The sequence below is a fragment of the Tursiops truncatus genome, chromosome 5 (genome assembly GCF_011762595.2).
Source record: "Tursiops truncatus isolate mTurTru1 chromosome 5, mTurTru1.mat.Y, whole genome shotgun sequence".
NCBI classification, from domain to species: Eukaryota; Metazoa; Chordata; class Mammalia; order Artiodactyla; family Delphinidae; genus Tursiops; species Tursiops truncatus.
This window is the reverse complement of record NC_047038.1, coordinates 128001435-128018510: the sequence shown is the minus strand read 5'-3', so window position 1 is coordinate 128018510 and position 17076 is coordinate 128001435. Positions and strand designations below refer to the sequence as shown.

The following is a 17076-nucleotide window of genomic DNA, read 5'->3' as shown; positions in this document are numbered from 1 at the left end:
ATCAACAGCTTGGAAAATACTGCTCTGAATATACTACCTAGTAATTTTTGTTCATTTTTTTCTTGTTAGGAACCTTTCCCTGAAATTAACAAAAGAGATTGATCAGGAAGCCAGGTGTCCCCATATCAGGGGAACGCCCAGCAGTCCATCTGCAGATTGGCCCCTGCCAGGTGTGGAAGAAAATGGAGGCATCGATTCTCTGCCATTCAGACTGATGCTACAGGACTGCACAGCCGTCAAGACATTATTATTAAAGATGAAAAGAGTTCTACAAGAGGTAATGGTTTGCTCTAAGATTAATGTTTTCAGTACTGGTAGATAGTGAAGTCTGTAGACCTGGTTAATCCCTGCTTCTATCAATAGTTAACTGCATAACACTAGGCAGGGGTCAGGTATCCTCGTGGAACTTAGCCTTTCTCATATGTCAAATAAAGGGTTTGTAGTTCTGTTTATAAGGTACTCTTCCCCAAAATTCTAAGATTCTGTGAAGGAATTAAAAAAGAATAAATTGATACCAAGTCTGGGAAAAGTCAGATAAAGAGAAATGGGCATCAGCTGTTATGTTTTTAAAAAGCTATTGAGAGACCTATTAACTGGACTTCATTTTAATGATACTGAGACTTTATATGATACCATAAAAGTAGTTTATTTAGTCATTTTTGTTCCAATAACAATTAATCTAGTAAAATTTCATCTGAATGTTTGATTGATTTTGCCCATTGACTCCAGGTGCCCTCTTTCAGTCTATGCCCAGTTAGATGATGAGCTAGGCAGGAAAATACGCAGTGGAGTCTTTCATCTTTATGTCCAAGAATCAGCCATTCTTTAGGATTCAAGTATGTTATGGTTTTATTTTTATAATTGCAACAGTTATTTTCTTTGGAGGATTTCTGTAAAAAGTGTAAACAATATTATTTCAAAGATGTAAAATGAGGGGACCAAAATTTTAAATGACTTTCCTCTAGTGGGTGTGAACTCGGAACAACAGCCTGAGATTTCTGACTCTCAATTCAGTGGCATTTTATCATGTCCTATTATCGTTTAACTGATTTCTCATTATTGATAAGGGATGTTCATAAATAGTGTGAGAACAGAAAAATACAACTATTTAATATGAGTAGTATTATAACTCACTTACAATGATGACCACTGATATTTCCTTTTCTAACACTGATAAAAACAATAATAACAACACTAGTGGCTACCACTAGAGGCCAGAAATGAATCAGGGAGAGAGAAGGGAATTTAAGAGAAGTGATTGTCATAGCCTATTAGGGGCATCCAGTCATGTATTCCTGTCAGCTATTAAAGTAATAACTGGAAGAGATCTCTGCATCCCAAACCAGTTTATATCTCTGGGGTGGTCTTTGTGTCTATGCAGTGGTGTGTAGGAGTGGTGTGCTTATACTTGATCATTGTTAGAATTTCAGGAATTTTATGAGCTGACAGTTAAGCACAGGCATTAAAAAAATTAAATTATATACACTTATAATGAAACAAATCATATTTTTAAAAGGGTAATCAGTACTGAAATCTCTACATTTCCTAATAACTTTACTATATTTTACTATTAATTACACTTGTGAGCTTATTTACATCTATTGGATCTATATGTAGAAATACTATATAATAGCTAATGTGCATTCATTTATGTCACTTTGTTAGCTTGAAATCAGCCACACGGGAATATTATGCCACAGAAATTGGCAAACAATGCAAGGTAGGGCTTTTAAATTTTGGAGAGCTGTTGTTAAATATTTACCAGTACACCGCTATATGTATGACTATGTGGTTTCTATATTGACAACATAAGTGTTTCTGTCTGCACCAGTCCAGGCTTCCTGACCTTTTGCTTGACATGTAGTCTGAACCTCTCTGAACAACGCAAACTTAATAATAGCTGTTATATTAAAAGATATTAATCTCAAAGTCTGTAACAGTCAAGTATTCAGTTTTCTACCTCTCTCTTTGGTCTGGATTTTAATTTAAAAAAAATCAAAAAAGTAAAAGGAAGTAGGAAAAACTGACAGGAAGAGTCAAGGGGCTTTCTTATGTACTTAATTTTATAATTTAAAAATATGCAGTGATATTCACTATAAAGTCAATATTCAGAAAATACTGAGATTGTTTTTATATTTCTATCTGTTTTTCTTCATTAAAGAGTATTTGAAGAAACTGAAGAGAATTGACTTTTAAAGCTAATGTAAAATGAACAATAATTACATCTGTTTGTTAAGCCCATTCAGAGATCAGGGGGTCTTACTCTTTATGGTCAGCAAGAAAAGCAATACTATTATATGATTAGCATTAACATCTCTTCTAGAAAAATGATATTCATAATAGGTGCCTTTAAAGAAAATATTCTCTAAGCCATGAGTTTTTAAATGGCAATTCAGATTTCATTGCTGAATTTAATTCCAGCTATTCATTTTAGATTAATAATACCTTTTTTAACATAGACAAATAGAGTTTATTTCTATTAACTTATTTTTATGATGCTTAGTAGTCCACCTGTGTATACAGATAATTTTTTTAATAGATCTTTATTGGAGTATAATTGCTTCACAATACTGTGTTAGTTTCTGTTGTACACCAAAGTGAATCAGCCATATGCATACACATGTCCCCACATCCCCTCCCTCTTGAGCCTCACTCCCACCCTCCCTATCCCACCCCTCTAGGTCATCACAAAGCACCGAGCTGATCTCCCTGTTCTATGCTGCTGCTTCCCACTACAGATAATTTTTAACTGCAGAATATCCCAATTATTTTATTTTTAAGATGAAAAAAGTCATTAATGAGTTTAGTGTATCACACTGGAAACCACTCCTATTTGAGATTTTTCCTAATGCTACTCTGTTGCCATCTTAGATTTTAATTCTTAGATAGGTCAAGTGTGAATAATCTGAATGGAAGCTCACACTGTCAATTTTATCCCCCTTCTTTGGAGATCATTTGCTATGACAACCCCAAATATCAATTTCTTTATTTAAAAAAAAAAAAAAAGGCTGGCTTTGGGCCCTAAGAAATTCTGTTGTCACTTTATTTTTTCATATTAGTGATTTTTAATAAAAGTGACTACAGCAAGGGAGAACTATATAAATTTTTCTTCCTTTTTTGTTAACTTTTTCACATAACTCCATTACCTGTAAAAGAAGACAATATTTAATACAATATCTGTAGAAATAGTTTTTGTTTTGATGTTTCCTTTCAGTTTGCGCTGTTCTCTTTTTGTTATTCTCTTATTATAGAATTTGTTTGTACTGTTCGGTAACTGACCAAGAAGACTACTGGGAAGGGATTTTAGATGCAGTGCATAGTTTCTAGTAAGATAACAGCTAATAAGAATGTTTATCCAAGATTGTTTGCAATGCCCCTCCACCCAACATGCTTGCCTTTTTTTTTTTTTTTTTTTTTGTGGCACGCGGGCCTCTCACTGCTGTGGCCTCTCCCGCCGCGGAGCACAGGCTCTGGACGCGCAGGCCCAGCGGCCATGGCCCACGGGCCCAGCCGCTCCGCGGCATGTGGGATCCTCCCGGACCAGGGCGTGAACCCGCATCCCCTGCATCGGCAGGCAGACTCCCAACCACTGCGCCACCAAGGAAGCCCATGCTTGCCTTTTTAATTTATGTTTAAGAAATGTTCCTAGCAAATTTCCTAAATCATATAAGACATTTTTTTTAAAGTTAGATAAATGTTAAACAAATTTTTAAAATGTTGATATGATCAGGGGAATCTAACAATAAAATTACATTAGTGAAAATCAGAGAACTATTTGTTCGAGAATCAATATAATTTACAAGCTCAGGTAGTTGACATAAACATTTGGGTTTGCATTGAATAAAGAGCTCTTACCCATTTTTCTTTTTTTCTCAACAATCTAGCAGTTCAAACTAATTTTATTATCTCTAAAAAATAATAATGGGAAACTTTCAAGGATAATTTTAAACATAAACTTATTTCTTTTATTTTTAAATATAATACATAAATATATGACAAAATTTGGAGTGTTTTGAACTTCACCATAAATCATTGTATGGTGGGCATTCCTTAAAGATTTTTTTCTTTTAGCACATTTTGGTGAAATGATTCCAAAATCTATAACAACGTTCTTATAAACTAACATTTTCCTATCAGCAAATCTCAAAAGCAAATGAAAAGCCTGTAGAATAGGAACTCCGACAATGGATAATTACAGAAGGAAAAAGCAACAGTGGAGAGTCATGAAGTGAGGAAATTCACCAAAAACAAGCAATTACCCATGTAAATCTAGATAACAATATAATAATTAGACTGCTCTTTATATTTATCTTTTGAAAATAATAAAATTCCAAGTTTCTGCTACCTACTTTGTTTATTTGCTTGTTTTTGCTTGCATAAAAATTAGTTTAAGATAAAAATTGGAAAAAGATACACCACAAAAACTGCAAATGCAAGAAAACTAGAGTGGCTCTACCCATGTCAGGTAGATATAAAGATAAGATATAGCACCAGAATCAAAGAGCTGCATTTCATAATGATAATACAACATTATAAAGCATTTATACTCCAATAAAGATGTGAAAAAAAAATATACACACACACACACACACACACACACACACACACAAAAGAGTCAGTTCATCAGGAAGACATAACAGTCATACATGTGGATGACCTATGCATGTAACTTGTAAATATATGTTGCAAAATCTGACAGAACTAAATGAAGAGGTAGGTACTTCACAATCATAGCTGAAGATTTTAACTCTCTTCTCTCAATAACTGATAAAACAACTAAAAATCAGGAAAGCTTCAGAAAATTTGAAAACCATATTAGAGTAATTAGAGTATTAGAGTAATATGGAGAAGCAAGGGAAAACATTGCTTTAAGAAAGCCAACTTGAGGAATGATGCTGAGAAGTAAATATGATAAGAAAAGAAAAGATAAACAGTCAGTGGATTTGTCAATCTACTGATTAATTCCAAAAGCATATTTCCCAGGCTTTAGAAATTTCAATATGTAAAACAATCTATACAAAGTATTAATTTATAAAGCTAAAGCCTAAAATAGAAATAGTAACTCTTTCCAGCTTGTTCTCAGTTATTAAATTATTGGTTTATTTCTTTGTAAGTCATTGGTCTATGAATTTGAAGGATGTGAAAATGAATGCCCTGAACAAATTTTTAAAGTATGTTTTAAGGTAAGACATGTCTTAGTTTTGGAAGGATATTATAAATTTTATTAGGTTAATTAATAATGATGACCAAACGTTCATCTTACATGAGTACCCTCCATACTGAGGTATTATTTTTTTCTTTAAAGAGTATTACTTATATTACCTAAAGTTGTTATTTATACTGCAGAGGCAATCTAATATAGTGATCACAATATACTAGTCTGTACTAGGACAGACTGCTCAAATTTGAGTATCAAATCTCAGTAGGTACATATGACTTTGAGCAAAGTGTTAATCTCTCCATGAGAATCTGGTCTCTCTCAGAAGCAGAATTACTACGTAAGTGCATGTTCAAAACTACTAGATAATATCAAAGTTTTTCCAAAGGCTTGTACCAAATTACTCTCCCTCCGGGTATATTCATGTAATAGAATGCTTTATGTTCATGTATCATCATGTCCCACAAACAGTGTTTTCAACACAAAAACCAAGTCACAGATAAATTCATACAGAATATAGAGTTTAAAAATGCAAAGCTAAATAATTATTAAGTATTATTAAAGAATATACATTTTGAAAAGTATGGGGATGTTAAACATGGTAGTCAAGGTAAGATTACATGTGTAGAGGTAGTGGTTGAGGAGGGGTGGACATGTGCAATTAAGGCAGATATTTATTTTATATTCATGGTATATTTTCTTATGTGTTTCTGTCAAAATCATTGCATATACATAATATTTTCTTATATATGTTTAACGTTGCCTTAAAAAACTCAGTCTTCCCAAATTGTGTGTCCTCTGAGTGGCTCCCTCTACACCAACTCCATCCCCTACAATGCTATTTTCCTCTGTATTTCTCTTCCCTTTGCCATCAGTGTATCATTTCATATTTAAACAATGATGTCAAACTAAAAACGGAGTGGGATCAGTGAGAGAAAGGGTATAACAATCAGGCAGAGAATTCTTTCCCGGTATGAGTACTTACATAATCTGCCAGTCATGTGTATTATTTTATTACTTATTAAAAACAAACTACAGCCCTGTATTAACAATAACCGCCACCCTCATTGTACCTGAATGATGTGGTTATTTGTGTTATAATCATATTCAATAATTAATCAAATAACCACTAATGTGGTTCTGCTATGCATGTTTAACTTTTAATTTTCTTCTTGCATCCAGCATTAATGTCTCAGCTGTAATACAACTCACATACTATTGTGTGATTTGATGGGCTAAATCTCACATCAAGAATTTCAGGCTGCAACATAGCAAATATACAGCAGATGGCACTCTGAGGGATCTCTAGGGGATGCTTAGTGGGTTCAGTGCTTCTGGTGGGGGAGGGAAGGAGAGAGCAGAGAGCCATTTAAGCAAATGATGCTGTGGAAAGCCTGCAGTTGTGTTCCCCTGAGACACACTTTTACAGAAATTGTGTTTTATTCAGATTTGAAAATCAGAAACAAAGGTATATTTAACTACAGTGAAAATGCCTATTTTTAATCACCGAGTATATAAAAGATGGTGTTACAAATTCAGACAGCATAATACAGTTGCTTAGGAGTAATATAAACTGTAAAGTGTTCACAGATTAGCAAAAGCGTTTTAACATCTAGTGACTCATTTAGATGCAGGACAGTTATTCCTTAACTATTTCATTTTAACCTTGATGAAAATGAAACCTTGAGAAAACTAGTATTGACTTTTAATATAAATTTACTAATAGGAATACAGATGTTTACTATTTCAAGTATTGTAGTTTAAATAGATTATTTTCTGTTATTGTTTTTTAAAGTGAAATAAGCTCTGTATAGTGGGCTGGCTATTAATAAAATCAAAATAACTCATATTTATGACAAATACATGTGACGACAAATAGCTACATCTGTCTTGTTCTCTTGGTTAGATGAGCTTCTGTAAGTAAGAGGAGATGAGGAGTTTAAAAAGAGTAATGAATTATTATGAAAAATTTTATTCACTTACCTCAAAAATAGACAAATATTGTTTTGTTATCCATGGCCTTCATTAGGGGTCAGCAAAGTCTTTCTGTAAAGTCCTGGCCATATAGACTGTATTGCAACAACTCAATTAAGTAGTAGTAAGAAAGCAAATATATGATGTAAACAAATGAGCATAGCTAGAGTCCCATAAAACTTTATTTACAAAAACAGGCGGTGGACCAGATTTGGTTCTTGTTCTGGGCCTGTCATCCCATACTACTTAAGAGAGAGGTATCATGATACTACTTCAAGTATCATGAGGACGCACTGTGTAGTTAAGAGCATTAGTTTAAGGAGCCAGAATATACAGTCTATATCCCATCTCTTTACTTACTAGCTCAGTGATCCTAGGCAAGTTAAACCCTACAGATAATAATATTAACATATCACTTAAGTTTGTTGAGAATATTAAATATGTTAATATGTTTTAAATGCATGGAACAGTGTTGGACACATATCAAACGCTCAACTTGTATTAGTTATTATTTTATTATCACAAAGTCTGAGGACCACTAGTGAAATAAAATGATCATGGATCTAACATTAGGCAAAACCTGAATTCAAATCTTACTTAGATCTACAATTCAGCAATGTTATTTTATTCTATTTTATTCAGTTTCTTTGATAAGCATTAGGTTTCCACATATAGAATAAGAGGATAAAAATTCTTATAAAGTTTATTGTGAAAATTAGATTTAAATTGTATCTGGCAGGTCTAAAGTTCTGAATAAATATTAGTTCTCTTCTCTTACCCCACTTTTAAAAAATGTATTCTAACATTACTTCTCAACTTGTTGCCCAGATTGAGATTTGATTCCAACTTCATAGCACTTCCATGATTCTTATTTCCTTTAGAACTGGCCCTTGATTTTGGTGTTCCTATTTCTTGCATGTTCCAGAGCTATAGTCTGGCCCTTAAGCCCCAGGTTTGTGGCAGAGATTATTTCACTGGTTCACAGAATTTCTAAATACTGCTAAACCTCTGATCAAACTGCATAGTGTAGTAAATTTTGGATAGAGATCAGTGAATAAATAATATATCCAGATATAGTACCTATCTTTAGATTTTAAAATCTTTCCAAAATTTTGTTTTTAAGAAATATTCATAAGTGTTTGCTGAAATAAAGTCTGTTTTAAAATCATTTTCTTGCAAGGGAGTCTATTTTATAGAAGTGATTTTCTTAGCTTCCGTTTGCAGCTAAGATATGATTTTTAATTTTTTAAAAAATTTTATTTACTTATTTATTATTTTTGGCTGTGTTGGGTCTTCGCTTCTGTGAGAGGGCTTTCTCTAGTTGCAGCAAGCGGGGGCCACTCTTCATCGCGGTGCGCGGACCTCTCACTATCGTGGCCTCTCTTGTTGCGGAGCACAGGCTCCAGACGTGCAGGCTCAGTAGTTGTGGCTCACGGGCCTAGTTGCTCCGCGGCATGTGGGATCTTCCCAGACCAGGGCTCAAACCCGTGTCCCCTGCATTGGCAGGCAGATTCTCAACCACTGTGCCACAAGGGAAGCCCTAAGATATGATTTTAATTCATCTCTATCTTCCCCCAAACAATTCCGCTTTCACTTAAGGCGGCTCTTTGTCTAGATTTAAACTTATGATTTAAAATATTATTTTAATAATGTAATCTAGGATGAAATTTAATATAATTCACAGTTACCTTAGTTATATTATGCTATTTATTTCTTATTTAGGGCTTTGCAGAAAGCGCGTAGTCAGCATATTGCTTTGTTTCATGTAACTCTTGGAACATCTACCATGGTTTGGACACATAGTTAAATTTAAAGTGTGGTCTAATTCAGTATCTGCTGAAAGTTCTGTGTCCCAATATGCCTCTATTGCTTATGAAACCTAACGCTATTCTGAATATTAAGGCCCATTTTCTGATATTACTATGCTTCCTCATTTACTACACATTCTTGAAAAAAATTATTTTATTTAAGGACTTGGCAGATGCTATGTCAAATTTAACTGCCACTGGAGAGATAATTGGAACCTATAAATATTCTTGAATTGTTTCTTCCAGACATTTCTCTTTACTTAGTTGACATCCAAGACTATCTATCCTACTGGCAAATTGTTTAGTACCTACCAAAGCTGCATTTTTTTCTCTCAAGAAACCTTCAGAAAAGGGAACCATTTTTTTGGTAATGAACAGTGGGCAGAAAAGCACTTAATATTGTGGATACGTATAACTCTGTGGACCACAGACCAAGAAACTGCTGGCATTGATTTGGGGAGCAAAAATCCTGCAGATACCATCTACATCTCTGTCCATACAGCAAATATAAGAATTCACTGTTGAAAGATAGTCACAGGATGTACTAATTCAAGTGTGGATTTGAGAATATTGCGATATTAGAGAACGGAAAAGGTACCAGGATGCCAGCTGTGTGTGTGCCCACACATGTGTGTGCATGTGCACAGGTGTGTAGGTGTGTTGGGGGTTGTTGAGTATAATGTATTTGTATGTGTTGTGGTTGAGAGGCAGGGTTGGAAAGTGTCTTAAAAATATGTCCAAAAAGCAAATGCCCTAACTGTGTAGTTGTCGTCTATTTGCTTCTTCCCTGGCAAATTAGATTTGGCCCTATTGGAAGATCCTGAAAACCTTGCAAAAAATAACAGGATGCTCATAAAAGACACATGAGGGCATATGTCTGCATTCACAGTCTTACTTCTGAGTAATTTCTTGGTATCCTATTATCATCTCTTACTGGCTTTCTTCACTAGAATCACTTGAATAGATTACCTTTTAATGACCCACCTCTCCCTGTCTTTTATATTAACCTTCAGACGTTCCATATATTTTTACTACCTTCAGGGAATTCTTGGTTTGTTTGACCAAACAGAGCGGGAGTGACCTGGGCTCCACTTTAAATCTCATGAAGTATCTCCTCACACAGGACTTAACAATTTCCCAGTCCTTTCCTCCTCCCTACCCTGCCACACACATCCTTTTCATTGTAAATCACAGCCCAAGAGAAATGGTGTTTTTCCATCAGTGCTTCAGATATTCACAGTCTCTCAGCTCATCATGCAGCCCCCATCAAATTGAAATCCTGGTCATGGGATAATAAGCATTTAGCTTTAAAGAAGATGTGGCACATATATAAATGGAATATTAGTCAGCCATAAAAAGAAATGAAATTGAGTTATTTGTAGTGAGGTGGATGGACCTAGAGTCTCTCATACAGAGTGAAGTAAATCAGAGAGAGAAAAACAAATACCGTATGCTAACACATATATATGGAATCTAAAAAAAAAAAAAAAAAAAAAAAGGTCATGAAGAACCTAGGGGCAAGATGGGAATAAAAATGCAGACCTACTAGAGAATGGACTTGAGGATATGGGGAGGGGGAAGGGTAAGCTGGGGCGAAGTGAGAGAGTGGCATGGACATATATACACTACCAAACGTAAAATAGATAGCTAGTGGGAAGCAGCCGCATAGCACAGGGAGATCAGCTCGGTGCTTTGTGACCACCTAGAGGGGTGGGATAGGGAGGGTGAGAGGGAGACCCAAGAGGGAGGAGATATGGGGATATATGTGTATGTATAGCTGATTCACTTTGTTATACAGCAGCAACTAACACACCACTGTAAAGCAATTATACTCCAGTAAAGATGTTAAAAAAAAACAAAAGGAAATCCTCACTTATCTTATTGTAATGAGAATTCTCTTCCTTAACACCATCACTCCTGTAGCTGTTCTTGGTAGTTTAACAACTATTCTCCTGATTATAAACTTACGTGAGGCTTTTACACTATGTAGAACGTGAGTCAAGTTGCCTGCCTGCCACAAGCTCCACAGAACGTTTTTCTGTAAGATTACTGAGGGTGAGACATGGACAGGAGCCGGAACTCTACTCCTGTTTGTGTTTGAGGAGTAACTCTACTAATTCTGTAGTTTTTTTTTTTTTCTCTGATAGTTACATGCGACTGTATTTATTATCTTTAACAGGATTTTGTAGACATCAGTGATATTGATCAGTTTAGCAAGTGTTACCATGTTGAACTTCTTAGAAATGCTCTTTATACTCTGCCCTGAATATTAAAACAAACCATCGGAACACAAACTATCATGGTTTTTTTTCCAAAAGTGTGCTGTGTATTTGTAAGGTAAATAATGTGAATGAAATGCAGTGAATACTCAGTAATGATAAATCATTATGAAAAATGGGATCCATTTGTGACAATTTAAAAAATAGTATTGATATTCCCAAATGTATACAAAATATTTCTTTAAAGTAGCACTGATTGTAGGATGGGGCATAGGAAAAGAAAAAGGAAAATTCAGATATAGTTTATTTTACACTTCATTAGGACAAGTTCAAATGGACCTTGTCATTTCTCCTAAGAGTTTAGGAAGTGAAGGAAGTTCAAGATAGTAAGAAATCTGGATGAATAAAGAAACTTACCAATCAGTGAGTAATAACCACTGTTATTTGGCTTGTGATAGGTGATACTTTATTTTATTTTTTTTTATTTGTTTTTTTTTGGCCTCACCACGCAGCATGTGGGATCTTAGTTCCCAGACCAGGGATCGAACCCGCACCCCTTGCATTAGAAGTGCAGAGTCTTAACCACTGGACTGCCAGGGAAGCACAAATAGGTGATATTTTAGTAAAAAAGAAATAATCATGCCTGCGTTTAAAATTTAAATGGGAAAACACAATGGGAAAACACTTTCAAAATGAGGTATTTTTATGATAATTTAATTGCGCCTCCATTTCTTAAGGGGATTTATTTTTTAATGACTCACTGCTTTTTTAAGTTCAATAGATTTTTTTAAGCAAATAGATTATTATGTGGCATTTTATTTTATAAGCCCTTTAATTCAATTTATACATAGACTCACAGTCTTCTGTTCAGTTTTTCCCACAAATATTCACTGAATAACAGTCTCTGAAGCTGCAAAAAGAAATAATGAAAGGAAGGATAGACGGAAAGAGGGAAGACAGTACTTGCCCTCAAGAGAGAGGTATGCAAGGTTCTTGTGTTTACAAAATAAAATCATCTTAGACCCTGGAGTTTCTATGGGTGTCACGCACAGTTCAAGAGACAGATCCCCAGAATTTATATATTGAAGCTGTAATCCTCAGTGTGACTCAATTTGGAGATAGGGGCTTTAGTCATTACAATTATATGAGGTCAAAAAGATGGGGCCCTCGTCCAATATGACTGGTGTCCTTATATTAAAAAAAAAAAAAAAAAAAAAAAAAAAAAGGTACCAGGAATGCACCCACACAGAGGGAATTTGGCCTTGGACAGGCACAGAGAGAAGACCATGTGAACAAACAAAGATGGTCATTTGTAAGCCATGTAGAGAGGCCTCAGGAGAAACCTGATTTCCCAACACCTTAATGTTGGACTTCTGGCCTCTAGAACTTTGAGAAAATTAATTTCTGTTATTTAAACCACCCAGTCTGTGGTATTTTGTTATGGCAGCTCTGGAAAACTAATATACCAGCCAAGCTCCCAGATAGAACAAAGCAAGCCCAAAGTAGACTTTTGCACAGGGAACCTGGGACTTTGTTGTACTATTCCAGAGGACCACCAAGAGAGTGACATAGTCTTACAGTATTAATCAAAAACAGAAACTAGCTGCTTGTTCTTACACAGTCATCTGTGCATGTGGCAGAAAGGCTCAACAGCTTTGTACTCATATTAAGAAAGGGGCAGTGCTCCCTGAATGGTTTCACTCTTAAATGGCCAAGAGGTTAAGTTAATTTTATGCTAATTTCTTTGTGCAGAAGTGTGTCTGAAAGTAGCAGTCCTAACTAGAAACTAATTTGTTGTCAATATGCAGGATTTCCTAGAGGAAAGGTTATTGAGGGGGATGAAGACCAGTTTAGACTGATCCGGGTTTGAGGTAATGAGTGTGGAGTGGAACAGCATCAATAGGTATCTAGGAAAAGAGAGGAGACTGAAAGCTGTAGGTGAAGTGAAGAGATTAATGACTGATTTTTGTATAGGGATAGAGGAGAAAACATATGAAAGATTGTTTTGATATTATAAACCTGGGGAGTGGAAAGAATGGCACTGCTCAACTTGAAAGAGGAAATTCAAACTTCTAGTTCTGGAGACAAAATCATGAGCTTGATCTGATTTATGTTGGATTTGAAGTAGTGGTGTCTTATCCAAATCGCTCATTCACCTGACTCTGAATAAGTCATCAATACAGAAGAGGCTAGGATAAAAGGCCATGCCTAAAGTTACACATTTGTTAATTTATTTGCTTAGATGTGCTTAAATGTTGATGTGATTCATTACCCTTCTGTGATTTTTGAAGTGAGCAAGGTTAGGGAAAGTTAAGAGAGAAGAGAAGAAACAAGTGGGTCTGAAGAGAACAGAGGTAAGGTATGCAAAGAAGCAGAGTTATAAAATAATTAGCATATATATAGTGCTTACAGGGTACCAGGCATTATTGTTAAGCCATTTACAAATATTATCCCATTTTACCTTCCTAACAGCCCTATGATAACGGTGTTCTTATTATCATCTCTGTTTCATAGGTAAGGAAGTTGAGATTCACAGTGGTTAGGCATTTTAAGTCAGGATTTTAAATAGCCAAGGCACTGTGAGCTTCAGAGCACATACTCTTAACCACTTTGTTATGCAGCCTCTCCAAAATAATGTATAGATTTGGTGAAAATAGAGCATAAAAAGAGTGGGGGGAAGAGGGAGAATATTCTTAAGCAAAAAAGGCAAGATTGTCATTGTCGAATTTTCTGTAGAAGTAAAGAGAATAAAGTTTGTTGGATTAAATTAAAAATGAAGTCCTTGATTTAAAAAAAGGACATGTTAAGATAATGACAGGATAGGTGGGATTCCAGACTTCTAAATATTTTGGATGAAAATTAGGATGAGAAAGGAAGATTATGAATGGAAATAGTCATTCTTTAAAAAACAGTTTTTTTTAAATGAAGAAAGGGGAGATAATTGGTGAGTGGAAGAAAGCGCCACTCTCTGGTGCACTCTCTTCAGTTGCTCATATCTCTCTTAAATATAGCCGTTGCTCTGCATCTGCGGGTTCAGCATATAAGGATTCAACCAAAGACAACTGAAAATATTTGGGGAAAATTTCCTGAAAGTTCCAAAAAGCAAAACTTGAATCTCCCATGTGCTGGCAGTGATTTACATATATTTACATTGCATTAGGTATTATAAGTAATCTAGAGATTATTTAAAGTATACAAGATGATGTGCATAAGTTTTGTGCAAACACTACATCATTTTATATATGAGAATTGAGCATTCAAGGACTTTGGTACCTGCAGTGGATCCTTCACACTCAACATGTACAGAAATAGCGCTTCTTAGTATTAATGTTCCCTTTCCCCAAATATCTACATGTTGTTTTCACCACCATTTTCTTAAATGCCAAAGCTTAAAACTGGGCTCCCACTTTGACACAGCTTTCTTCTCAGCCAGTGTGTCACTAAATCTCTAAAATCATTCTTTTCTCCCTCATCATTTACTCTCTGTATTTGTTACTTTCTGTAATCAATTCTTTAGTCAAAAATTTCATTGCCTTAAGTGTACAAAATAGTACAGTAGTCTCATAACCAAGAAACAGCATTGAGAAGTGTCTAAGAGCAGAAGCTATTAAGTTGCACAGACTTTGGGTAGAATCTCATCTCTCACATTTGCATACTAGTGCCTTTGGGGAAGTTATTTAATGTCTCCAAATTTGTTTCCTCTTGTGTAGAATGAAGAATTAAATAATAATAAGTGAGAATACTAATACTTGTTGCATAGTAAAAAAACAAATGAACAAATGAGAGAGAGAGAATAACTATTGTGTTTCTGCTTTCTCTTCCCTAATCCTTTCTTATGCTATTCTCTTCCCTAATCCTTTCTTATGCTATCCCTAATCTTTCATCATGCTATTTTTCTTCAAAACATTCCAGCAACCCCTTATTTTATAAAGTCCAACGCCTCACCCTTTATTCAGAGATCTTCATAATTTGATTATCTAGCTTTATCTCCCAGTTAAGGTCTCTGCTCTGCTCTGGTCAGTGTGCCTTTTTTATTCTTCTCTAGCTATGCCATGTTGCTTTCTTACTGCAAACTTCTGCACATTTTATTCCCTAAGGCTTGGCATGCCCTTCTCCACCAACTTTGCCTGTGCAAATTCTTAACCTTAAATTTCACCTCTTTAACAAGCCTTCCTTGATGTTCTTATTGGCTCTTACATGCATTTAATCAATCATCCACATCCTTTCACTATAAGTTAGTTATGAAGATCAGTGTAGGTGTTCCCAGCTAAAGACCACATGTTTGTCTCCTTTGTATTTCCCAGAGCACCTAGCACAACAGTGGGTAGGTGGGGCTGACTAAATATTCTTCAGTGTAAGAAGAGAGCATATGGATATTACCAAGAGAAAGAAGATAATTTTATTTTCTGAATAAATGTCTTAAATTTATCTTTTAAAATTTTAACTGAAGTAATGCCACAGGTGCGTATTGAGTACTTGTTGATTCTTATAAACTTGATTCTTGATTTCTGGATTTTACAAAATAAAGGATGCCAGATTCATTCTTTCTGAATTTGTCATTAATATTTGTATTGATACATAAATGCGCATAGATAAAGTATTAAATTTGTATAATTATTTTAAATATTATTAAACCAGCAGCAAAACCAACACTCATATAAACAATTTGCTACTTGACTTAAATATGTTGTCCTTAATGACGAGCCCACGTTAATTCAGCTTGGAAGACAGACATAGTGTTTGCTTCTGGGGCAGAGGACAAATTCACTTTTTGGCAAAAGCAGGAGAGATACTGTCTTCCTCTAGGACAAAGTTTGGGCAGCTTTGCTAGCAGCACCTTTAAAAGATTGTAATTTCCTAAGCTTGGGCTCCTTCAGTTGTGATGCAGTATATGTGCCATATCCACCTGGGATGCTCTGCATAGCCTCAGTGGGATTTGGGGGGACAGGGACTCAAGGGGAGCGATGAAAACATTAAACTCATGCTGCCTGATGTATCCTGAGTAGTAAAGTCCCTGTGTCTCTGACCCAGAAGTCTCAAGTTTTCTGCTAGTATCCATGAAACTGTGGCATGCTAATTTATAGTTATTGAGTACAATCTCAGAACTTTCATGGTCTTTTCAAAGTTCATGTGCAAAATATTCTTCCTTTAGAAATAATTTATAAGTGAATTTAAAAATCATAAATGTATAGGTAAAATTACTTCCTAAATAAAATAAATCTAATGCATTAAATTCAAAATATTTTGAAGTATAATTTTCATATTTCAGAATGACAAAGTGTGCAGTAAAATAATGCAAAAAATAAATATAAAATAAAATAATGCAGCCACATGTTCCTACTAGAATCAAGACTTCCTAGTTTTGTGGTATCCTTTATAAGAATGTTTTCATGTGATTGTAGAACTAGTACTGAAGAGCACACCTATCAAACTCATTAATATTTTTTCACTGAAAATATGGGGTGTTACTTTTGAGGTAGAGAAATAGGAATACGTTTGCATGCATCACAAGTCTTTCAACTGCCATATATTTCTTACCAGGCAAACTACTTCTCTTTGTAAAATAGATCTCTTTGGAAATAAAAGTTCATATTTCTAAAACAATTAATCTTGCTTTGAATTTTCAATTATCAGAACTTGGCAGGTGTTTTGTAGCTTGTTTTTATTTTTAATGATAATAGATTATTCACTTTTAAAAGCAAGTTGCATGGTCATGAATAGAGAATAAAATTTTTATAAAAAGTGTTTTTATATGTTTGTATATATTTTTATATGTTTTGTATGTTTAAAAAAGCCTGGGCATATGAGGAAGTCTGCACATCAAGCTGTTATCACAGTTTACCTAAGGAACAGGGAGGTAGAAGAAAATAGTTGACTTTTCCTTTGCATATCTGTACATTGATGTTGTTTTCTCCTG

General features: G+C 34.9%; 1 protein-coding gene across 5 annotated transcripts in view; it reads left to right on the top strand.

Moving 5' to 3' along the window:
- The window catches only part of CCSER1 (coiled-coil serine rich protein 1), a 1269753-nt gene that overhangs the window by 454895 nt on the left and 797782 nt on the right, over positions 1–17076 (top strand). For all 5 annotated transcript variants that reach the window (XM_019926423.3, XM_019926422.3, XM_073805586.1 and 2 more), the window contains exon 6: positions 70–277. In XM_019926423.3, the coding sequence (XP_019781982.1) occupies positions 70–277 (208 nt within the window). The remainder of the gene's footprint in view (positions 1–69; positions 278–17076) is intronic.